Source organism: Sarcophilus harrisii, chromosome 6 (genome assembly GCF_902635505.1).
Source record: "Sarcophilus harrisii chromosome 6, mSarHar1.11, whole genome shotgun sequence".
In the NCBI taxonomy this organism is placed as follows: domain Eukaryota; kingdom Metazoa; phylum Chordata; class Mammalia; order Dasyuromorphia; family Dasyuridae; genus Sarcophilus; species Sarcophilus harrisii.
This window is the reverse complement of record NC_045431.1, coordinates 190808452-190833768: the sequence shown is the minus strand read 5'-3', so window position 1 is coordinate 190833768 and position 25317 is coordinate 190808452. Positions and strand designations below refer to the sequence as shown.

At 34.4% G+C, this 25317-nt stretch overlaps 1 protein-coding gene and 1 pseudogene across 1 annotated transcript in view; one reads left to right on the top strand and one right to left on the bottom strand.

Annotated features, from left to right (window-relative positions):
* RNF212 (ring finger protein 212) overlaps positions 1-17363 on the bottom strand; it is a 37269-nt gene extending 19906 nt beyond the window's left edge. The window contains exons 1-3 of the mRNA XM_031941896.1: positions 17159-17363; positions 13294-13355; positions 11371-11445 (exon numbers count right to left, since the gene is read on the bottom strand). Of these exons, the coding sequence (XP_031797756.1) occupies positions 11371-11445; positions 13294-13355; positions 17159-17270 (249 nt within the window). The 5' untranslated portion in view covers positions 17271-17363. The remainder of the gene's footprint in view (positions 1-11370; positions 11446-13293; positions 13356-17158) is intronic.
* On the top strand, positions 15478-15577 carry LOC111721400 (annotated as a pseudogene).
* Positions 17364-25317: the final 7954 nt, after the last annotated feature.

Sequence of the window (25317 nt, the reverse complement as noted above, 5' to 3'; positions counted from 1 at the left end):
TAAAATGTAATGACATTTTTACTGACTACAGTAATGTCCCATTGATCTGGCATTCTATCAGACAGCTAGCTATGCTATGCAGAGGGCTGGATTTGAAGGTAAGAAGACCCAGTTCAAATCCTGCCCTAGGTACTAATTAGCTGTGGATCCTGGACAAGTCACTTAACCTCTTTGAGCCTCAGTTTCTTTATCTGTAAAATGGGGGTGAAAACAGCACTTTCCTCCCAGAGTTGAGAATCAAATGAGATAATTATAAAATGGCTGTACAGTGACTTGCACGTAATATAAACATTAGCTAGTTATTACTATTATTATTTATCATATATAAAGTACTGTGCAATTTTTAAAAAGTTTATAAATGTTAGCTTTTATTATTATTATTAACTTTAATTAACAATTTTCTAAATAAGGGAAATTTAACTTTTAAGCACCCAAATTCATGGAAGTGCTAGACACAGAGGGAAAAGCCACCACAACCTGACTTCAGGCTGTTCAAGACCTGAGTTTCCTCATTCATAAAACGAAAGGGGTTGGTCCCCTTCCAGATCTAAATCTATAATCCTATAAATCCTTTGAACTTCAAACAACTGAACATTTGAGATGAAACTCTGTCTAAAATATGACATATTTTCTGTCTTCTTAAGGAAGCAAAATTCATCATTTTCTGATGTCTGAGTGTAGTAGAAATAATAAAAAGCCCACAAGTCAGTCTGTGCAAAGATGGTTTTCTCTTAAAAGATATAGAAACAATCCCAGAGAATTGACCGATCCAAAATGTTAGAGAAAAGGGGATTAGCCATTTTCCATTTGGCTTAAAACAGGAAGGCCAGCTTATAAAAAGTCAGTGACCCTAATATCTGAAGATGTCCCACTTGGAAAAAAAGGGGGTTCTATTTAAACCAGTGCTACAGATTTGCTCACTACAGGATAGAGTCCTAGGTTCTCAGTCTCTAGGGTGGCATTGACTGGAATGAGTCTGAATTATAAATCCAAACTATTCCCTGAGGCAAGTAGGGAGGAGCTCCAATACAATTATCTCTTTAAGTGGACCTTTTGATCTTAATTAGACTTTTGTTATCCTAAAGTGGACTTTTATTGCAGTCAGCCCCCAGTAAATTCCCAGGCAAGGTGACAAAAATCATCATGAACTCAAAGTTACTGTATCCAATCAGAAGGCCAAGTTATGATATCAACCCCCCAAATTATTTTTCCCCTATAAGTAACGGTACCACAAGTTATACCTTCTCCCTGGTTACTTGGGAGTTCCCCTTAGGGAATCTTAGCAGCCTTTTCCCCTCGTTAGTGGCTAATTTAGGTTCATATTCTGCCTCAGCCACTAATTTTCTTTAATCTCTGGAACCCACAGCATACTTGTAAAATGATGGGAGTAGATTAGAAAGTCTCCAGGGCCCCTGCTAGTTCTAAATCAATAGCCCCACGGAAGTAAGCCATATCTCTGGCCAGACCTTTAGAGGCTGCTATTGGACCTAGGTTCACATCTTTACAGCTTGGTAGTGATGTGGTTCTGGGTCCCTAGGTGAGGCTGACAGAGAGGGACTGAAGGCCTGATAAAATGATCCCCGAGGCAAGCAAAAAGGGCAAGAATGGGGATCAGTTTATCCACAGAGTCCCATCTTCTATGGAGATCATGGGTAGCTCCACTTTTCTGTGTCCTGTCAGAAATCCAAATTATGTCAAACCTCCAGATTAAATTTCCCCTATAAATCTGACCATGACCCACACCATCTTTGTTAATTCTTTTGGGGTTAGCCCACCATGGCATTCTGCCTCATATTTTCTTTCTCCTCACCCTTCCTCTCCCCTCATAGTGTCTAATCCTATTGCTCTCCCAAATCTATTTCATATTTACCATTCCTGCTGTCTATTAAATCTCTTCATTTTGTTTGTAACCTCTTTTCCTAAATAAACCTTTCTTTTGCCAAAGAGAACGGCCATTGTGAATTCTTCACATGACCAAACCCCAACATCTGGTGCCTGAACATCAATCTAATCATTTATTGCTAAATCCCAAACACATCAATAGGACCTGAAAGTCTAAATTCTACCTACAGGTATAACCTTCAAGAAATCAGGATCATCTCCAAGCCAAAAGGCTTTCAGAGCAAAGTCTCTGGAGAGGCTTCATGCTACATAAAATTGCCAGAAGTCTTTTGTTTCTGATCTTCACTTTGAGAACCTGAAAATTCAAGAGAAGACATTCTCCTTGAAGCCAGTAAAGTCCCCAATAGTTGGTGTTCCCTTCTTGCTTAAATTATTTTATGTTGAGTTACTTCTATATATGACATTTTCCTCCCCCAAAAAAGAAGGTTCTCACAGAAAGTGTTTCATTTTTGTTTTTACATTCTCAGTATTTAGTAGAGTGCCTTTTACTTAAGAGATGACTCAAACATTTGCTGGATTTAATTGAAATAAAAAATTCAACTATAAGTTTGAGTTAAATTTTAAGATCACATTGACAAATAATTGTAAATAATACTTGAAATTATGTCAGTTTGTCTGGGGATTTGGCAAGAAATTATTTATCCATTTAGACTTATCTATTTTTCAAGACATATCTATTAATAAGAAAGATGGAAGATTTTCTTCCAGTTTCAAAGAGAGACAGGTGAAGTTCTATGTTTGATATTTGAATATAGACTATCTGTTCTCAAGAGAAAGAGGAATAACATCTCAAATTCATGTAAACAATCTTAAAAAGAAATACTTCTGCCAAGGAAAGATAAAAATAAAGAATACATGATTAAGATAGACACTTTGATTTTTTTTAGGGGTCAATATTTGACTTGGAAATTCTAACCTATAAGGCAGTAAAATAACTAGTAATTGAAAAAGAATGTCCTATTAAAAAGGTAACAAAGTAGATCAAATGAGATAACATATGTAAAGTGCTTTGTAAAACATAAAGCATTATAGAAATGTTAGTAAATACTATTATAGTATTATTATTTATTATTGATATTAGTGAAAAGAGCACTGAAGGAAGAGTTGGGAGAAACATGTTCTACTTCTGACTTGTATTTAACCTTAGATAAAACAACAAACCTCTCTGAGACCATTCCCTCACCTGAAAAAAACTGAAATAATTATTTCTGCTGTTTATACTGGGTTGTTTTACAGATAAAATAAACCTATGGGTTGTTTTACAGATAAAATAAACCCATTCATGTTGAAGGAAATTAATATTATATCAAAAACTATTTGTTAATTTGTGATCCTTCCTTTTCCCTTCTATTTTTGTCAAGATCCCACTTCTAAAAAGACCGGTTTCTGAAGAACAGGACAGAGTAATGTGATCATTTCTAGCCCTTAAGGCATCTGCTCTTTAACTATTTTGGGCTGAGCCCCACCCAAATGGGACCCCAGCTTTTGTTTACTTTGTAAATAGAAGCCAAACTGGAAGGGTCTACCATTACCCAGAGAGATTGGTGTGTCCTTCGTCCCTTTATTAGAGTTTGGGGGAAGCCTGGTTTAAGAAAAAGAGAAACTAAGTCAGAGAAGACCTGACTGGGGCACCCAGATGGCTAGAGAGGGCATGAACTTCATGCCCAAACTATGTTTTGCCTCCCCTCAATGATAAAGACCTCTCTATGTTTATCGAGATGATCATCAATTTTTTTTTAAATTATTGATCAAACTAATTAATAAACTGATATTTAATACCTGGAATTTTATCTCTCAGAAATTTTATTCTCAACAACGTGAAAGTGCTTTATAAACTATAAAATGTTACAGAAATGTTCAGAAGTATTGCCCAAACATCTGTGGAGATCCAGAAACTGATTTATAAATAATACAGAGATCAATACACCTGCTTATTAGCACATCTACATTACATAGTCACAAACCTCAAAGATTAAAATATTTCTGCTCATCTTCACAAAGTATAATCTTCATTATCAAAATCACTTTAATTTTATCTCTGGTCTAGTTAGTTAGATTTTAAAAGAAGTTTATTTTCTCAAAGTCAAGTATGGACTATTTATACATACAAGTATCATGTTAATCCTTCATTTTTTGAGTTGTCTTGAAAAATCATTTGCCCTTTTAACAGTACCCATGTCTGAAGAAAACAGAAGACTAATAACCTAAAGAGCAATATGATAATATACTAGAGAAAAAGTGTATTAAAATGACATCTCCTTACCCCTACAGAAACATACTATCTCAACTCTTATTTGCCGTAGTATTTATCAAAGTCCAAAGTCCTAAAAATTCAACATTTCTGTAAGAGTAAATAAATTCAACAACTCAATCAACATTAAATGCCTACTAAGTGCAAGGCACATTAGGGATATAAAGAAAATAATCAACTCTGTCTTCAAAAAGCCTCTATGAGAAGATCTAACTGTTTCAATTGATCAATGATAAACAGAAGCAGCTACACCCAAAGAAAGAATATTGGGAAATGAATGTAAACTATTTGCATTGTTTTTCTTCCCGGGTTATTTTTACCTTCTGAATCCAATTCTTCCTGTGCAACAAGAGAACTGTTTGGTTCTGGACACATATATTGTATCTAGGATATACTGTGACATATTTAACATGTATAGGACTGCTTGCCATCTGGGGGAGGGGGTGCAGGGAGGGAGGGGAAAAGTCAGAACAGAAGTGAGTGCAAGGGATAATGTAAAAAATTACCCAGGCATGGGTTCTGTCAATAAAAAGTTATAATTATTTTTGTTTATTTTTATTTTTTTTATTTAATAGCCTTTTATTTACAGGTTATATGCATGGGTAACCTTTACAGCATTAACAATTGCCAAACCTCTTGTTCCAATTTTTCACCCCTTACCCCCCACCCCCTCCCCTAGATGGCAGGATGACTAGTAGATGTTAAATACATTAAAATATAAATTAGATACACAATAAGTATACATGACCAAAACGTTATTTTGCTGTACAAAAAGAATCAGACTTTGAAATATTGTACAATTAGCTTGTGAAGGAAATCAAAAATGCAGGTGGACATAAATATAGGGATTGGGAATTCAATGTAATGGTTTTTAGTCATCTCCCAGAGTTCTTTCTCTGGGTGTAGCTGGTTCAGTTCATTACTGCTCCATTGGAAATGATTTGGTTGATCTCGTTGCTAAGGATGGCCAAGTCCATCAGAACTGGTCATCATATAATATTGTTGTTGAAGTATATAATGATCTCTTGGTCCTGCTCATTTCACTCAGCATTAGTTCGTGTAAGTCTCTCTAGGCCAAAAAGTTATAATTATTAAAAAAAAATGTATAGCCAAAGAAAAACAAACTAAAAAAAGAGCCTCTATGTATCAGATAAGTAAATACAATGCAATTTCAAGATGCAGAAAGCATTAACTACAGAGGTCATTATGTAATAATATTAGTAGTAAATATTAACAATATGTAGCAACAACTATATACCAAGCACTGTGTTAATAGCTTTGCCAATGTGATTTTATTTTATCCTCACAACATGGTGCTATTATTATTCTTATTTCAGTTGAATAAATTAAGGTAAAAGGAGGATAAGTGCCCTGCTAAGGGTCACAGAAAATGAATCTGAATTTGAATCCAGGTCTTCATGGTCCAGGCCTGTAGAGCCCCCTCCAACTCCATCTCATAAGGGCTTCATAGCAGATATGGGACAGATTTCAAAACTGGGGTCTAAAAGGAAGCTCAAAGATTCTAAGAGGTAATTAAGGTAAGAGTACATTGTAAAAGTTACTTATTATTACATAATTGTATTAAAACAATCAACTTTGCTCTCCCCACAGGGCTTTTTAAAGAATAAAATGAAACCATTGCTCTGTAATCACAGAGTATTACAAAAATGTGAGAAATTATTGCCCAAATATCTGTGGTAGTCCAGAAATCAGAGAATTCATAATATAGGAAGTAAGTATATCTCCTCAGTACACCAGCATTTGTTTTTAACCTTTTTCTCTAAAGTCATATCTTAGCTTCTAGTTTATTATTCTCCAGCCTTATTTTTCAATTAAAAAAATAGATTATTGATCAATTTAGAATTTATTGTAACAGTATGATATAATGGTCTGCTATCAAATTGCCATCCAATGTTTTCAACAGTTTTTGTTGGTCAATGAAAATTTTTTCCAGTGTTTTGAAATTCTAGATTTATTGAACTAATACATATTTTATATTTTTTAAAAGTCAAGCGCCAAAGAATTTTGACAATTATTGCTTTACAGTATATTTTTAGATCTGGGAATGTATAGCTCCTTTCCATTTCATTTTTTATAATTTTCATTTTCTCAATAACTTTTCTTTCTTTGCATTTTTTTTACCTATCCACTTCTTTGGAGCATGCTATTATTTCATTTTGATCAATGTATCATTAAATCTATTTATTAATTTGAGTAATGTCACCTTTAGTAGGTTAGTTTGACTTACTAAATTTAATAGCTTTGTTATTTTTTGTAAGCTGTTTCATAGCTGTCTTTACATAAACTCTGTATGTATATCTTCATAAGTTAATTCCTCTATATTTACCAAGTTTCATCATGTTTTTGAATGGTATTTATTACTTTTTCCAATTTTTATTGAAAATTTGTAAAAAAGAAACTCCAAAATAGTTTAAAAGAGAAAACAGAAAATTAAAAAGGAAATAAAGATAAAAATTAGGAAAGGAATTAAAGTGGAACTAATAACTGTTAGAGAAGCTAATTGGATATTAGAAAATAGATGATTCAGAACACATTGTGAGATGAATCTCTGAGAATGGCAGATGTGGAATTAAAAAAATGAAGATCTTAAGAAATATTAGCAAAGCAATTTTCAAAGATTGCCCTATATATATCAATATCATTTCAAAAAATAATATTTAAAGAACACATTAAGTTCTATTGCAACTAAGAGATATTGACATTCAGGACATTATGCAGAGAAATAATTTTAAGATCACAGATTTAAAAAAATATATAAGAAAATCCTAAATATTATAAGAATACCTGAAAATTGACCAGAAGTACTGAAAACAGAGAGTAAATTATTGTGACAGAATCCACAAATCATCAGCATAGATTCCAAACTTTATTCATTAAGGAACACAGTCATTACATTTCAAAATTTCAATGTCAAATAATAAATACTGCAAGAAGCCAAGAATAAAGCCTTTAGCTATCAAGGAAAATAAGTTCAAAAAACCCAAAGACTACTACTAATCTAAAAGAAAACAGAGAAGGGATTGGAATCAGATATTGTAAAAAAAAAAAAAAAAAAAAACCAAGGAGATTAGGATGTAAATGAAAATGCAAGGCATTAGAGTAGTTATTCCAAGGGAAACCAGATAAAAGCAAGATATTTGACTGTCTACATACACTTACGGATTAGAGAGATTAGTTAGGAGGAAAAATAGAAGGAAGAATTGAATTAACATTCCATATACTAAAACTCACATTACTTCATAAGGCAATCAAAATCTATAGAATGGAAGTGAAATTAATGCAAAAGAAAGTCACTCAAAAAGCAAGAAAGAAAAAAAAACCAAATCATAAGAAGTTAGCTGGAATTATAATTCTGTTCTGCATGAGTTGAAGAGGAAAGGATAAAATAATTTCTGTGATAGCTCTAACTTGCCTGGAGGGATGTGGGACAGAGCGCAAGAATAGTGGAAGAGGAGGAAGGTTAAGAAACCAAGAAGCACATCTTAAAACAGCTAAGGGATACTCAAGTACACTTACACAGTGAGCAGAGGGAGAGCAAAATTCATATTAGAGGGGCCTGGATAACACAAGAGATACCCCTCCCCTTTCTCCAAATAATGATAAAGCTTCCCAGAAATATGTCCCAAACCAAGAAAAGTACATGTAGGAGGACAGGCAAACAATTATCACAGGGGCATGGAGCAAGACCAGGAAATAAACTGTCCAATCGCACTAAGATCTTACTAATAAGTAAGAGTCATCAGAAAATGTCTTTAAAATATATATATATATGTCAAACTAAAAAAAAAAACAGATGGTGAAAAGAAAAGTAGGTATGATCTTGAATTTCAATAAGATAAATGAAACAGAGTAATGCTTTTGTTTATCCTCTCCTAAACTCCCCAATCTCTGCCCCAAGAAACCTATCCTACATTGTATGAGCTCCATAGAGAAGACAAAAATGTTTGACAAAAAACTATTCCCTAATAAATAAGAGGTCAAACAATATGAATAAGCTTTTCAAAAAAGAAAATTATAAACCTTCATTTATCACAGGAAACTGCTCCAAAACATTATTAAGAAGAGAAATGCATATCAAAACTCTGAGATTTCATTTCATACCATTTAAAGGTATAAAGGTAATTTTTCTTCTTTTTTTATTAAAGTTTTTATTTTCAAAACATGAAAGGATAAATTTTTTCAACATTGACCCTTAAAAAACTTGTATTCCAATTTTTCTTCCCCTTCCCCCCACTCCCTCCCCTAGATGTCATGTAATCCAATATATGTTAAACATGGTAAAAATATATATTAAATCCAAAATAGACATACATATTTATATAATTATCTTAATGCACAAGAAAAATCAGATCAAAATAAAAATGAGAAAGAAAATAAAATTCAAGTAAACCATAACAAAAAAAAAATGATAATACTATGTTGTGATCCACATTCATTACCCACAGTCTTCTCTCTGGGTGTAGATGGCTCTCTCATCATTACAAGATCATTGGAACAGGCCTCAATCATCTCATTGTTAGAAAGAGTCACGTCCAACAGAATTGATCCTTGTATAATCTTTTTGTTACCTTGTACAATGATCTCCTGGTTCTGCTCATTTCACTCAGCATCAGTTCATCCAAGACTCTCCAGACCTCTCTGAATCATCCTGCTGGTCATTTCTTACAGAACAATAATATTCCATAACATTCATATATCACAATTTATTCAGCCATTCTCCAACTGATGGGTATCTATTCAGTTTCCAGTTTCTGGCCACTACAAACAGGGCTGCCACAAACATTTTTGCACATGTGGGTCCCTTTCCCTCCTTTAAGATCTCTTTGGGCTATAATCTCAGTAGAGACACTGCTGGATCAAAGAGTATGAGCAGTTTGATAGTCCTTTGGGCATAGATAGTTCCAAATTGTTCTCCAGAATGACTGGATCCACTCCCAATTCCACCAACAATGTATTAGTGTTCCAATTTTCCCACATTCCCTTCAACATTTGTCATTATCTTTTCCTATAATGTAAAGGTAATTTTTCAAGGAGTTTGAGAAAGGGAGAACTACAAAGAAAAGTAGAATCTAGTGAAAGTTTTTTAAAAATAGGGGAGACTTAGGCATGTTTAAAGGCAACAAGGAAAAAAAAGTTGGTAGGAAGAGGCTAAAGATTGGAAAGAGGGGATGATTAAGGATGAACAAAGGGAGGGGTGGGATAAAGCACACATGTAGAGGGGTTGGCCTTGGCAAGAAGAAAGCCCATTTCTTTATGAAAAGGGAAAAGGGATACAGAGGGAGAGATGATGCCAAATGGTTTTGAGATGAAAGGAACAAAGAAGCTCATAATGAAAAGTTTCTATATTTTTTCACTAATCTAAGAAGCAAGATCCTTAGCTGAAAGTGAGGAGAAAAGAGGAGGAAGTGTGGGTTAGCAGTATTAAGGAAGAAAGAGAAGACCTGAACTAGCTTCTTCTAGGATTGAGATAGGATATCAGTGAAGGTATAATAAAAGGCCCGCCCTGGCTATAGAGAGGATCTAGTTTAGGGATTACAGAGAATGAATTTATAATGAACCCAGTTGACATGGCTGAGACTTCCTAAGGCAGATGGTGGGAGTTAAAGATGGCTGGTTTGGCAAAACAAGAGGGATAACAGGAGAAGATTTAACTCAGATTGTCACAGGAGCTCTGGAGAACTTGTGATGAAACACACCTCTTCTCTCAAGATAAAAGTGGGAGATGACAGGTGTGGAATACGAATTGTCAGAGATGAGCATTATGTTGATTGGTTCTGCTTAAATGTTTTTGTTATCAGGAAAGGTTTAATGTATGTGGAATGGAGGACTATTAAAGGGAAGTGACTAGGGTCAAAACAAAACAAAAAAATTTTAACTTTTTTTTTTTAACATCTCTTTGCCTCATCACATTTTAATTTATGATCGTTTATAAGTCTTACCTATTCTCCACTGACCCCAGACTGCAATCTTTCTGAAGGAAAAAATTGTCACTTTAAATTATTTCTCCCCAGCCCCTAACATAATGTTATTCTGCCCATAGTAGACATTTAACAAATATGTGCTGAATTGCTAAACATAATTGTACTATGGCCTATCAAGGATGTTATTACACAATAATTTTCCTAGGACAATGTTATTTAAGGTTTGACTATAAGAGTGAAGGAATTTTTGAATTGTTAAATCCTAGACTACTTTTTAAAAATGTATTTCACATAATCCAGTAATATTTTTCTAGGGAATAACACCTCAATAAATCATAAAATTCCAGAAAAAAAATCCCTTAAGCTATGTAGTACAGTCTATATTTAAAGCAGAATTCCCTCAACAGTATTCCTAACAAACAGCTATCCAAGCTCTGGTCTGGGGCAAGATCAGATCTAGAATGTTATAATCAATTCAGGATACCACTTTTTAAGAAGGATGACAAATTGGAAAATGAGGAGGATACAGGGCACTAAAATCATACCACAACTCAGTTAAGTAGAAGGACTGCTTGGTTTAAAGAATATAGGAAAGTAGGAAGAGACATAAATACAGACTTCTGAAGAAGGATTATATAGAAAAATATGGATGGATGAAATGGATGAAAGTTGTCTTCAGAGTTCAGAGCTAGAACTGGTATACAAGTTTCAAAGAGATTTCAACTCAATGAGAAAAAGCTCATAAATATTCAAAACTAAAACTGTTTTGTCTCATAAGGTGATGAGCTGCTATCATGGGAAGTCTATTCTAGTGAATTCTAGATAACCATTTGTCAGATACATTTTGGAGGAACATCGTATAGAAGATTGAGGAGTCAGATACGGGTTCTTAACCACTAATTTTTTCCAAGTCTAATTTTTATGATTCGGAAGTTTCTCAGAGTACCAAAGTAAACTAAAGAATAATTATTTGAGGTCCCTGATGAAACAATAATCACAGGAAGTGAAAATTATAATTTCTAAAAATATCTGAAATTTAGATTTCTATTATATCAATAGAACTACAATTGACATAAAACCACACCACTCATTTCTATAAATGGAGCAAAGTAAATAGCAATAAAGGTCCACAAAAGTAATTTTTCAGTCTTTTAATTAGATTTTCCTCTTTAGACATAATTGGCAATATCTTATAGCAGCTCAAAGTCATGATTCACTATGGCAAAAGTACATACATTCTGATAGACAGTCTTAGAAAATATTCCTATATCTCACCTGTGATGTTTCTTTTGAATATTTCTTGCATAATCCATCTATTCCCATAAAGAATGCCTGAATATTAAAATCAGTCTGAAGAAGGAAACAAAGAGATTATCTACATGTAACTATTTCTAATATAGGACTTGGGTGACACTAAAATTCTATTTCAAAATTTTAAAAAAAATATATAGACCTTGAATTTAAAAGCAAAAGTATTTCATAGATTGTTTGTTTTAATTAGTGTTATATGGCCTTGATCTAGTCATTTCAATTCCCTTGGCCTCCATTTCTCAACTAGAAAATTATCAAGTTCTACTAAGTAGATCAGGGATCTCAAACCTAATTACTCCTACCCACTGGGTGCTTTTAGACCCAACAAATATAGTATGCAATTCTTCATTTTTCAGATTAAGAAAACTTGGGGGAAACCAAACATAAAACCTGAGTTTATAAACACAGATGATCTTAAAAGTCCATTCCATTTTTAAAATTCTATGATTCTATTATATAAATTGGAAAATAAAAATGAATGACACAAAAATGTTAAATATATTTTTCACAAAAATTATTATATCTATGGATATGATAGTTGTTTAAGATATAAGTTTGCAAATTATTTTTTTAAACTGATTTTGTTATAAGATTCTTAACTGATCTATGGATAAATTTCAGAGGTTCTATGAAAATAGGTGGGAAAAAAATTTCATCTTTATTTTTCTCTAATCTCTAAATGAAATTAGTCATTTTCTTTGATTATGAATGTAGATAACAAAACAGTAGTATTAAGGTTCTCAGACTGTCTCTCAGTTCTCAGACTTGTTTGAAACAAAAACAAAGTTAAGAATTCTTGATTTTAAAAAAATGATTTTCCCCCCATAGTCCTCAAAGATTAAAATACTTATTACAGTACAGAGTAGTTTTTCTAGGCTAGCTGAGCAGAATATGGGGTTCTCAGTTTTTACACTCATTTCACATGGTTATTCACAAATCAAACTCATTTTAAAATTATGAGTTCCCCACTTCAAAAAAAAAAAAAAAAAAAAGCTATCACCTGAAAAGATTCACTTTGACAGACTTTGTTCTCTTCTTAATTTCAATATGCTAACAATAAATATCTGCATAGATATATTTAAAACTCAAGACGCTGTACAAGCTTTCTCTGAGGAGGGGATCATCAAGGTTACATCAATAAGAGTAACTTTTTAAGTAAAGGCACAAAAAGTTACACTTATAACCAATCTACTTTACAATGCAGAATTAACTTTACATCTATAACAAAATAGCATAATCCTAGCAAAATCACTGTATCAGGCATAATTCACTGATAATTAACCTCATGTTTAGATGGTTTAAAATAAACACTCTTAATTTTATATGGGATTAGGAAAGTAGCCTAAGTCTCTGTAATGTCTTAAAGAACTATGTCTGTATTTAACATGTATAGGACTGCTTGCCATCTGGGGGAGGGGGTAGAGGGAAGGAGGGGAAAAATCGGAAGAGAAGTGAGTGCAAGGGATAATGTTGTAAAAAATTACCCTGGCATGGGTTCTATTAATAAAAAGTTACAATTAAAAAAAAAGAACTATGTATTTATGGTATATAATTTATAAAAAAAAAAAAAAAGAACTATGAAGTATTTAAAAAAAAAAAAACCCCTAAAACCTTAACTTTCATAAATCTCAGCAGTCTCTTCAAAAATTGTCTTCTAAAGAAAATTATTTAAACAACTAATTTCCCTGAAGACTAACTACATTATAAATTAATACATTTTAATAAGACAAAAATTATCACATGGTTTTTTAATGTATATACTTTAGATGCTCAGAATTTTAATAAAATATTTTAGTACAACTGATAGAATAAATTTGTTTCTAATATACAAGTCACTAAGAATATTCACATTTAAAAGCAAACATTATTGCAAAACTAATAACTTACTTGTTTTGAAAGTAAAATTATGCGGCAAGGAGTGTTACAAATCAAACATTCTTCCTTTTTACCTATATTTAAAAAAGGTAAATTTATAGTATGTATAAAATTGGCTAGTAGTTTAAGTATACATTACTATATAAAATTAGATTTGAGATTACAAAATTTCTTCATAAATGAATATGGCACATAAAATCAACTCTCCATGTTTGAACTGGTTAGGAATATGAATATAACAGTATAGTGGAAAGAGCTGGGCCTTTGCAGTCAGAGGCCCCGAGTTAAAATCCCAATTTTAATAAACATTACCTAGGTGACCTTTGGCAACATAGGCTCTGAGGACCTCAGTTTTCTCATATAGAAAATTAAGGAATTGGCTGAATTAATTTCTTACTTCCCTAGTTCTAAATCTATGACACTATGAATACGGGTAAAAAGAATACAATCTTTTCAATGCTGCATGAGTGGTGAGAATAATATGATCAAAGTCATTCATCTAACTTGGAATTCAACTGAAGTAGCAATATTGACAATGTTCCTATGACTTGTTTTTTGTATCCTACAATCAATTTGTGCATATCTCTTCCACAAAGACATGGGCAAGTACCCTAACATTTTCTTGAGAGGGCAGGGACAACACCTGGCAAGGAAAAAAAAAAAGATGGGACTAAATCAAGCAGAGCCTCCACTATTTCTTGTCAGCAACATCTATTTACAGAAGAGATAATATGATCTAAGACCTTAAAGAAGGAAGATTTCAACAGATAGAGATTTTAGGGTTAGAAAACAATTTGTGGGAAAAAGGCATAGAAAGAATAAAGGAGACAGGATCAAAGAAAAGAGAATAAGCATACAAGTATCCATAGTGTCTAGAAGGGAAGATTGGGAACATACTTAAGGAAGGATATATATCAAGTTAAGGAATATTAACTCAGGTTTGGAAACTCTCCCCTCAGATTAGAGGGCTAGAAGGTAGAGCATTAAATTCTTCCCAAAGTCTTCCTTTATAGAAAAATCACATTCTTTAAGGGTATCTCCACTTTTCTTCAATATTTCTGCTTGGATTCAACTTCCCAGAATACCATAGTCCTACACTACCATCTCCCCACACCACTTCCACTAGTAGTGACCCTGTTTTAAGCTCTCTTTGTATGTTGTATTTCCCAGATTAAACTGTAAGGTCTTTGAAGGCAGGGACCATTTTCGTTCTTTCCTATACTTAGCACGGTGCATAACACACTGTTGTTCAGGAATTTCGGTCATGCATGTCTGCATAACCCCTATCAGGGGTACAGATATTGAAGTGGTTTGCCCTTTTCTTCTCTAGCTCATTTTATTGGTGAGAAAACTGAGGCAAACATGATTAAGTAACTTATCCAGAGCCACACAGTTAGTAAATGTCTGAAGCCAGATTTGTACTCAGGAAGATGTCTTTCTGACTCCATGTCAGGTGCTGCATTCTATCCAATGTATCACTCAGCTGCCCATACCAGGTACTTAATAAGTGTTTTGAATTGAATTGAATATTAACTTTATTTGATAGGCAATAGCTACTGAAGGGTTTTGGACAAAGGAGCAACAAAATCATATTGTATATAAGGAAAATTCACTTGGCAGAAATCTGAAAAATGGATTAAAGAGAGGGAAGACAGAAGAATGAATTTGGAAGACTACTTGGAAATTCTCCAAGAAGGCAGTAAACAGGGCCTGAATTAGAGAAGAAATTGGAGACAAGAAATATTGTGGAAGCAGAATCCATAAAATCCGATGACAAAGATATGAGAGGTAAGGAAGAGAAATATTAGTTAGATAATTTCAAATGGATGAGTGGCTGAAGGCTGCAGCCATTAACAAAAAAGAGAAAATGAGAAATAGGGAAATTTTAGTAAATGATAAGAAATTCAGTTTTGGATCTCCTGTGTTTGAGGTGCTTGTGGGAAATCTAGGTAGAAATTTCTCAAGGTAGTCTGAGACTTAAGTCTGGACCTGCAGACAAAGATCAGGTTGTATTGGAGACTTGTCAGTTAAAAGTACAAGAATTAGTTGCAATTCTGTGAATAAAATACAGTGGTGAGAAAATGCCGAAGGCTAGAACCTTTAGGAATACTAACAATAAAGAGTGTATGAGCCTGAGAAGGAGCTATTAAGAGGAAAGCCAAAAGAAAGTGGTGCTTTAGAAACAAAAGGAGAGTGTTTGCTTTGAGAACTTTACTAAAATTGGATGATTCAGGGAAGACTAGCATGGCCCTTGTCCAAGGATAACACTCAAATTTGTGAAGATTCCATATAAAAAAGAAAAAAAAAAGAAACTGAAGGAGAAGAATGTATCCAGAAGGAGGAGGTGATTGTGTCAAAAGCCACAGAGGGGAGGAAGTGGATTCCTGGAAAGAGAGAGTGGAGAACTAAATGGATACACAGAAAGATATTGACATTTATTTTATGGTTTGATTAGTTTTGCTCAACTGTCTTTTTTTCAGACAGTTTTTTATTCTTTAAAAATATAGAAGAATATTTTTAATATTCTTCCTCCCCTTTTTTATTCTTTCTACAGATATTAGCTCTCTGGGTAAGGTTAAGAGGAAGACACATGCTTGGAAATGAAAGTGATATAAAAACAAAAATACTAAATATATATATATATATAAATTCTATAAATTAATATATTAAATTAAATAAAAATTAAATTAATTAAATTAAATTATTTAAACAAATTAATTAATCATATAAATATATATTTAGTATTTTTGTTTTTTATATATAAAACAATATAAAATATAAAAATACACTACAATATAAAATCTAAAAATTATTATAATAAATTTATATAAATTATATATAAATATATAAAATTATATAAATAAATTTAATAAAAATATTAAATTGAATAATAAATTAATTATATAAATATATATTTAGTATTTTTGTTTTTGTATTATATATAATAATATATTATATAATAATATATATAATAATTAATAATATTATATATAATATATATAAAATATAAAAATACAATATAAAATATAAAAACAAAAATACTAAATATATATAAATTATACAAATAGATTAAATTAAATAATAAATTAATTATATAAATGTATATTTAGTATTTTTGTTTTTGTATTCTATATAATAATATATCATTATAATAATAATTAATAATATTATATATAATATTAAATTAATAATATATATTATTAATTTGCAGAGGTCTAGAAGAGGTCTTTGGTGACTGAGGGCAGCACTTCAGTAGACAATTGAGGGCAGAAAATACAAGAGTTGACAAATCTGTGAGTGAATGGTAAGAATGTAGAGGCGTGAAGACTCTAAGATGTCTGGCACTGAAGGAAAAGAAGAGATCTGGAGACAATTTAAGAGGCTAGTCGCAAAACGGGGTCTTTAAAAAAAAAAGGTTTGAAGAGAGAAAGAAAAGAGCCAGAGAGAGAAAGCCTGCAGATAAAAAGAGGGGTTGGGGGACAAAACTCTTGGAGGAGGCTGGAAGGGATGAGATCAGGGATAGAAGGCGAACATATTGCTAGTCGCTATGACTGATGCTCCCGCCCCTGGTGTACTTCTATTTGTGCCTGCCTAAGAGAGCACAAAGGAGCCTAAAAAACCATCAGGCAGAGACCCAGGGCTCGCAGCAGGATGAGCAGTAACAGAAAAGCGCAGAGAGAAGCCGACAGGCCTCGCGGGGAGAGCAAGAACGCGGGACGATGCCCGGGTTGGGCGCCTAAGAGAGCGGCTGCTACAGCCGCCATCACTACAGGCCTCGCGACGTCACTTCCGACGCCTGCGTCAGCCCTCCCCCACGTCGAGCGAAGCCGGCGTCGATCGCACAGGCCTTCCCAACCCTCCTCTCTCCGTTTTTTACCTTTCTGAAGGCAGAGGTGGCAAAACACGTGGCCGCAACTCGTCAAGCTAAAATGCGAGGAGGACCTGCCGGGAGGCTGGAAGCAGTGGTTGCAGAACACCCGGACGGCCATGCCTGGGAGCCGCCGTCTCAGGCCTCGGCCGCAGCAGCGCCGCAATGGCGCCCGGGCTCGGGGCAAAGGGAGGGAAAGAGGCGCGAGCTCTCGCGGCGCCTGCGCACTGCTGGCCTTCCCCTCCGCGGGAAAGGGAAACGAAAGTGGGACGTGCCCACTGGAAAACGAAGGGGGTGGATGTTAAGCTGCAGAAGGCTAACTATACTATCCCTCCCCCCTAGTTTATTTTGGGGAAAACAGATAATAAATAAACGCGTAGTTTCATTCTGTCGCTCGATTTGCAGAGGCAGATATGTAGAATGCATTCGTGCGGATGTTGTCCTTTCACAGAATCTCCCCCATCACCTCGATAATGGTACCTCCCGGGGGAAAGCTGTAGCCTTTGAAGAGGCAGGCTGAGCGCCCTAATTTTTTTTTTTTTTTTTTTTTTTTAACAACGGAAACATTTAACCTGTTGAGTGGAGGAAGCGGGCGTCAAAACAAACATAATTAAGACACGTCACAACGATAAATGGATGGATGGATGGATGGATAGACAGATAGATGGATAGACAGACATAGATAGATAGATGGACAGACAGACACATAGATGGATAGACAGACAGATAGATGGATAGATAAATGGACAGACAGACACATAGATGAATAGACAGAGAGAGAGATGGATGGATGGACAGACAGACAGATGGATGGATGGATGGATGGATAGACAGACAGACACATAGATGGATAGACAGACAGATAGATGATAGATGGACAGACAGACACATAGACGAATAGACAGACAGATAGATAGATGGACAGACAGACACAGATGGATAGACAGACAGATAGATAGATGGATGGATGGATGGATAGACAGACAGACACATAGATGGATAGACAGACAGACAGATAGATAGATAGATAGATGGACAGACAGACACATAGATGAATAGACAGACAGATAGATAGATAGATGGAGGGATGGATAGACAGACAGACACATAGATGGATAGACAGACAGATAGATAGGTAGATGGATGGATATACAGACAGATAGATGGATAGACAGACAGATTGATGGATGGATGGATGGATGGATAGATAAACAGACAGATACATAGATGGATAGACAGACAGATAGATAGACAGATGGATGGATAGATAGACAGACAGACACATAGATGGATAGACAGACAGATAGATGAATGGATGGATAGATAGACAGACAGACACATAGATGGATAGACAGACAGATAGATGGATGGATGGATAGATAGATAGACAGACAGATAGATAGATAGATGGATGGATGGATGGATAGATAGACAGACATATAGATGGATAGACAGATAGATAAATAGATAGATAGGTGGATGGATAGATAGACAGACACATAGATGGATAGACAGACAGACAGATAGATAGATGGACAGACAGACACATAGATGAATAGACAGACAGATAGATAGAGAGATAGATGGATGGATAGATAGACAGACCGACACATAGACAGATAGACAGATAGATAGATAGATGGATAGACAGACAGACAGACAGACAGACAGTAGGTAGGTAAAGACAAAGATTCTGTGGTTTTATTACTATAAAGTTTCTTGGCTTTGTTTTTAAAATCAGGTTTTCTGCTCTCAGGGAGCTTCCGTTCTGACAGATTACTTTAGATTTCTTAGGTGTAGTCAGCAACCACTAGCAACACTGCCAGTTCAGGAACTTTAAGTAACACAGATTTCTGCAGGATTGACCAGAACCTACTATGCCCCAGTCGTTGGGCTAATTGCTGATGTTTCAATGCTTGGGAAGACAACATGCAAATAAACTATATACAGTATAGGATAAGTAAGAAATAGCTGAGGGAAGATGCTAGAATTCAGAGGGATTCTAGAACGTGGGATTTTGCGTTTTATAGATGGGGAAACTGAGGCACAAAGGTTAAGTAGCTTGCTCATGGTCACACAATAAGCGGCTAGGGCAACCATTAAATACCCAGTTTCTGAATTTATTATCAAAACAGCATAGTAAAAGAGGAGTCCAAGTTTCCTTGAAAGCTAAGTTCAAAACCTCTCCCACGAGATCTTTGTAAATTCTGGCTGGCATCTCCCTTCTTTGGAAAAAAAAAATCCAGTACCTTTTCTATGATCGTTAAAGTCATTTGGAGGTTTCTGCTTTGGTTATTGGAAATCCCCATCTTCTTCAAGAGACCTTTCTGCTCCCTCTATTGCTTACCCTCTGAAATTATCTTCCATTCACATCTATCATGTATGACCTTGTTTGTTTGGACTTAGCTGAGCAAATGAAATAGGATATAACAATTACCACTGGGTATGATGTGGGTGCTGAATTCAGGAGGAGAAGAGGGAAGACAGGTGGGCAAAAGCAGGAGCTGAGGGAGCCCATCACACCCGCGGTGAGTACCTGATGTAGCCTCCTCCCACTCTGCTGAGAACATTGATGGATTAATTGGGAGTGACATTCATTCTCTTTCCTCCCCAAGGGTCAGAAGATGGATAGCAGCCATTTGGGAATGAGTACTGGCAGAGTTTTAATACCCGATTTAATTTCATGTTATTACTTGTTATTCTGTTTCATTAAATGCCTTTACTTTGTATTTGTTGTTTTTGTATTTGGCTTGGTAAAGAGAGATGAATAAGTGTGGCGTGAGGCTGTGAGAAATGGGTTTAAACAGATTACTGCCCCAGCAATAGCAAGGCAGTAGTTTAAAAGGAGTATGTGAATACATTTTGTGTGTAACTCTGCTTACGTGGCTGGAAGCTGTATTAGTATATAATTGTTAAATTGCATTTGTTGAATTTAGTAGATCACAAATTTAGAGATGAAAAATATCTCATGGGCCATCTACTCCCTCATTTTTCATATAATAATAGCATTTATATCATGCATTAAGACTTTCCAAGCACTTAACATATACTATCTCATTTGAGCATCATAACAATCTAGTGAAATAGGTGATATTATCTCTATTTTAGCAGATAGGGAAATTGAGGCTGAGAAAGATTAAGGTTACACAGCTCATAAATATCAAAGACATAATTTAAACTCAAGAATACTTTATCTTGAGTATGTTAATACTTATATGTTTTACAAATTTTTCTAGAGATTAATCTATTTATTAGGTTATCTCTCCAACTCTAGTTTGGCTTTTCTCTTGGGGAAGGGTTGATATCTTTAATCTTTTTTTTTTTTTTTTTTTTTTTTAGTAGTTGGATTTAAAAAAAAATTTTATTGCATGCCCCAGAGATTCCCCTTTTTTCCCCAGACGAGATACACAATCAATTTTCAGGATGACCAGGTTTTCTAGAAAATCTCATTTGGTTATGCTGCTTTAGCCTTTTCTTTTTAGATAAGCCATGTTGAAATGAGTTTTTATTTCTCCTTCCTTATAATTTTTAGTTATTTTCATGAGTAAGAATCAGATTCTGATCATGTGAGGAAGATATCCAGTGCAAGATAAAGACCTAAATACTAAAGAGACTTGCCTGGGGTGACAGATATGAGAAATAAGTATTTTTCTCATGTTTAATTATTGTATTAAGACCAAAAATTTTCCCCTTTTCTACTTCCTCATTCAGAAACCAACCAACATGGAAAATCTTGGCAGAAATTTAATCATCCAAGATGGCTGAGATCTAATCAAAGGGCATAAAAGAAATAGACTAATGGATGCATTACTGTTCTTTGTGTTTACTCAGACAAATGGGGAAAGTGTTGACTCCTTTTGTCAGATAGGTGATATGGAAGTTGATGTCTCTTTGACCAAGATTTAGGTGATCCAAAGCACTATTCCAAGATCTTTATTGTAATATAACCCAGCCTCTCATTGTAACATTCATTTTCTCATTAGTTATTAACCAATCAGAGTTTATTTATACCCTCTTTAAAGGGTATAAAAACTGTGAGTCCACTGCCATAAGGGGTCTTTCTTTGGTTTGAGAGACACAGCCAAATGCTCATCCTTTTATTAATAAATATGCAGGCCTTAACAAAATTATTAAATCACTCAGAAATCTTGATCTCTTGAACTTTCTATTGGTCACACAAAGTAATAGAGTAAGGATTTGACCCCCATCCACTGAATTTCAAATCCTTCAAATCCAAATTTCCCTTTGTACTATCATGTCTCCTGATATTAAAAACCATTCATTTTATTCAGGAAATGTTGGTTTTCTGATCTCTGATGATCAGAATGTTGATTTTTTTTTTTTTTTTTGCTTATTAAAAAGTTTAAATAGGCAGAAGAAATAGGATAAAAAAATTTAACTTGGTTTACCAAGTTTTCTCTTTTTGTCTCCCAAAGTCCAAAATAAATTTGTCATAGAACATCTCTAAACACCTAGGGAGTTATTTAAACTGGTTTGAATAGCTTTCCAAATTCAATCTTTGCAGTGCTTAGTAAGAAATAGCTATAATATTTAGGGTAAATCTGGGGGAGAGGGTGGGGGGTAAGAGGTGAAAAATTGAAACAAGAGGTTTGGCAATTGTTAATGCTGTAAAGTTACCCAGGCATATATCCTGTAAATAAAAGGCTATTAAATAAAAAAAAAAAAGATATTAATAAGGACTAAAAAAATAAATAAATAAATAAAGTTTATAAAGCTCTTAAAAAAAATATTTAGGGTAAGATTCTCAACAAAAGAAATGTGTGGGAAGAAAGTGAAAGTTGATACCCATAAATCCAAAAGCAACCAGTAAATCATAACTTAAATCTGGTAGAATTCATCAAATGGCAAAGCTTGCAAATTAATCTTTGTATACTAGCTGATTAGCTTCATTAGCTGCATTTGTATGAAACCGCAAAATCTTATATTTTAAACATATTTCCAACATAACTTCCGTAAATTGAGTACCTGCCATTGCCCACTTGGGCACCTGCCATCTTTGAACAATCACAAATGGCTTCATAAGACTCATTTCTGGGATGATTCTGAGTAGATGGCAGAGTAGGTTGACAAATTTCTAGGTATCCAGATTTCCCTCACAAATAGAACAAATATGCACCTCAGGGCAAAGAGAGGCTGGTGAAAAATCAAGAAGATTTGAGGCAGAACTGGAGTTCTCGTGATAACCTGGGAAGATCTAAAGAAAGTCCTGGGCTGGAGATTAGCCTGTTTGAAGTGCAAATACCTTTGAGCTACCTCTGCAGAAATGTCACTGTGAGGCCCTCTGGGGCTTGCTGGTTGAGGCTGAAGCCTCAACCAAAACTGCTGAGACTTTCACTTCCCTGATTATTTCTGGAGTCAGGTTTAAGATCTGGAACATGAAGTAGCAGCCCTGGGGGAGAAGAAACCAGCACCAGGTGAGGGCAGAGCAGTGGGACAGGGGCACTGCTGGTTTCAGGTACTTGCAGGAGGGAGGGGTGATTTGGGGTGCCTGATCAGAGTGGAGAGCTGAAGGAAAGCTTGAGATATCAGCTCCTTCACCCCATAATTAGAGGTGCTTACAATAATCTCTCTTTTTTTTTTTTTTTTTTTTTTTTAAAATGAGCTAAGATGACAGGAAAAGATAGTGACTTATGTTGGAGAGGCTGTGGGAAAACTGGGACACTTATCCATTGTTGGTGGAGTTGTGAACTGGTTCAGCCATTCTGGTGAGCAATTTGGAACTATACCCAAAAGGCTATCAAACTGTGCAAAACCTTTGCTCCAGCAGTGTTTCTACTGGGGTTATATCCCAAAGATATCATAAAGGAGGGAAAGGGACCGACATGTGCAAAAATGTTTGTAGCAGCCCTTTTTGTAGTGGCAAGAACTAGAAACTGAGTGGATACCCATCGGCTGGAGAATGGCTGAATAAGTTATGGTATATGAATGTTATGGAATATTACTCTTCTATAAGAAACGATCAGCAGGTTGATTTCAGAGAGGCCTGGAGAGACTTACATGAACTGATGGTAAGTGAAATGAGCAGAACCAGATCATTGTACATAGCAACAACAAGATTATACAACGATCAATTATAAGGGACTTGCTTCTTTTCAACAATGAGATGTGATGAAGAGAGCCATCTACATCCAGAGAGAGGACTGGGAACTTAAGTGTAGATACAACATTTTCACTCTTTTTGTTGTTATTTGCTTGCATTTTGTTTTTTCTATTTTTTCCTTTTTGATCTGAGTTTTCTTGTGCAGCACAATAATTGTATAAATATGAATACATATATTGGATTTAACATGTTTAACATGTATTGGATTACTTGCCATTTATGGAAGAGGGTAAAGAGAAGGGAGGAAATTTGGAACACAAGGTTTTGCAAGGGTCAATGTTAAAAAATTATCCATGCATATGTTTTGAAAATAAAAAGCTTTAATTTTAAAAAGAAAAAAAATGAATCAGCAAAGAAGAACTCCACTATTGAAACATATTATGAGAAGAGAGAAGACTAGGGATCATCTTCAGAGGAGGACATTCTTCATAAATAAATAAATAAAAAAAAAGCTTCTACTCCAAAGAGTAATGTGAAATGTCCAGAGAGAATTTATAGAAGAACTCAAAAAAGAATTCAAAAATCAATTGAGGGACACTGAGGTAAAGCAAAATAAATGAAGACCATACAAGAAAAACAAGAAGCTTATGGGAAAAAAGTTAACCAACTAAAAAAAGAGGTACAGAGTTTCAAAATGAAAATAATGCTTTGAAAATTAGAATTGGGTAAGGGAAAGCCAGTGAAGCTATGAGAGACAAAGAAATTTTTAAAAATGGATTATAAAGAATGAGAAAATAGAACAGAATGTGAAACATCTTATAAGAAAATGACAGATCTAGAGAACAGATCAAGAAGAGAAAATATAAGAATAATTGAACTGCCAGAAGGTTATAACCAAAAAGAGAATCTTTCCAGAATAATGTAGGAAAAAGTCCAAGAAAATTATCCTGGAGTAATAGAACATGAGGGGAAAGTAGAAATAGAACAAATCCACCAATCACCACCTCAAAGAGATCCTGTGTGAAAAACATACAGGAATGTTATTGCCAAATTTTGAAACCCTCAGATCAAAGAGAAAATTTTGCAAAACTTGCAAAATTTTAAACAAGGAAAAAAACCAATTCAAATATTCTAGAGCTACAATTAGAATTGTACAAGACTTATCAGCAACTACAATAAAAGACTGCAGATCCTAGAATCATATCTACCAAAAATCAAAAGAACAAGGTCTGCAGCCAAAAGTATCATATCCAGCAAAATTATCTATAATTCTGAATGTGGAAAAAGGGACATTCAATAAACTTGCAGATTTTTAGGACTTTCTATCAACCAAATCTAAACTTAACAGAAAATTTAACATATAAGAGCCAATATGAAAAATCAATTTTAAGGAACTTAAAATGGACAAACTGTTTAAATATGGACCGATTATTTATAATTTATATATATATGTGTGTAAGGTTCACATCAACAATAGGGTAGCGCAAAAGAAAAATTAGCAGAGTTAAAGTAAAAACAGCAATCATGTTATTCAAATGAGGGGCAGAGGAAAAATAGACACAGAGCAATTAGAGGAGAGAGGAGGGCTCATAGTTCTAAAAACCTACTCACATGGGCAATGTGAGGCAACACTACATATATATCATTTATCTTTCTCTGTTCTCTCTCTGTCTCTGTCTCTGTTTCTGTCTCTGTCTCTTTGTCTCTCTCTCAATCTGAAACTAATTTTTGAATCTAATTGGAATTAAATTGTTACTATTATAGAGTGGGCTTAAACTTTTCCTATTAGTGATTCCTTTTGCCTAAAAACTTTTTTACATGGCCCCATGTATAGAGGTATATAAAATAGGCAAACAAATCAAACATTTACTGTTAATAAATCATGATTTCATGACCCCCACATTAAATTACATGACCCCACATGGGATCATGATCCATAGTTTAAGAAACTTTATAATACAAAGGAACATAAAGAGAAAGCAGAAATTCTGGCAAAGTACATAGGAATCAGGTATCATGAAGAGTTATATAGTTGATCCATATCAAGGTTAAGAATGAGAACTGGATCCTGTCCCACTGGATCAGCTTCCCACCCCGTAGCAAGTAA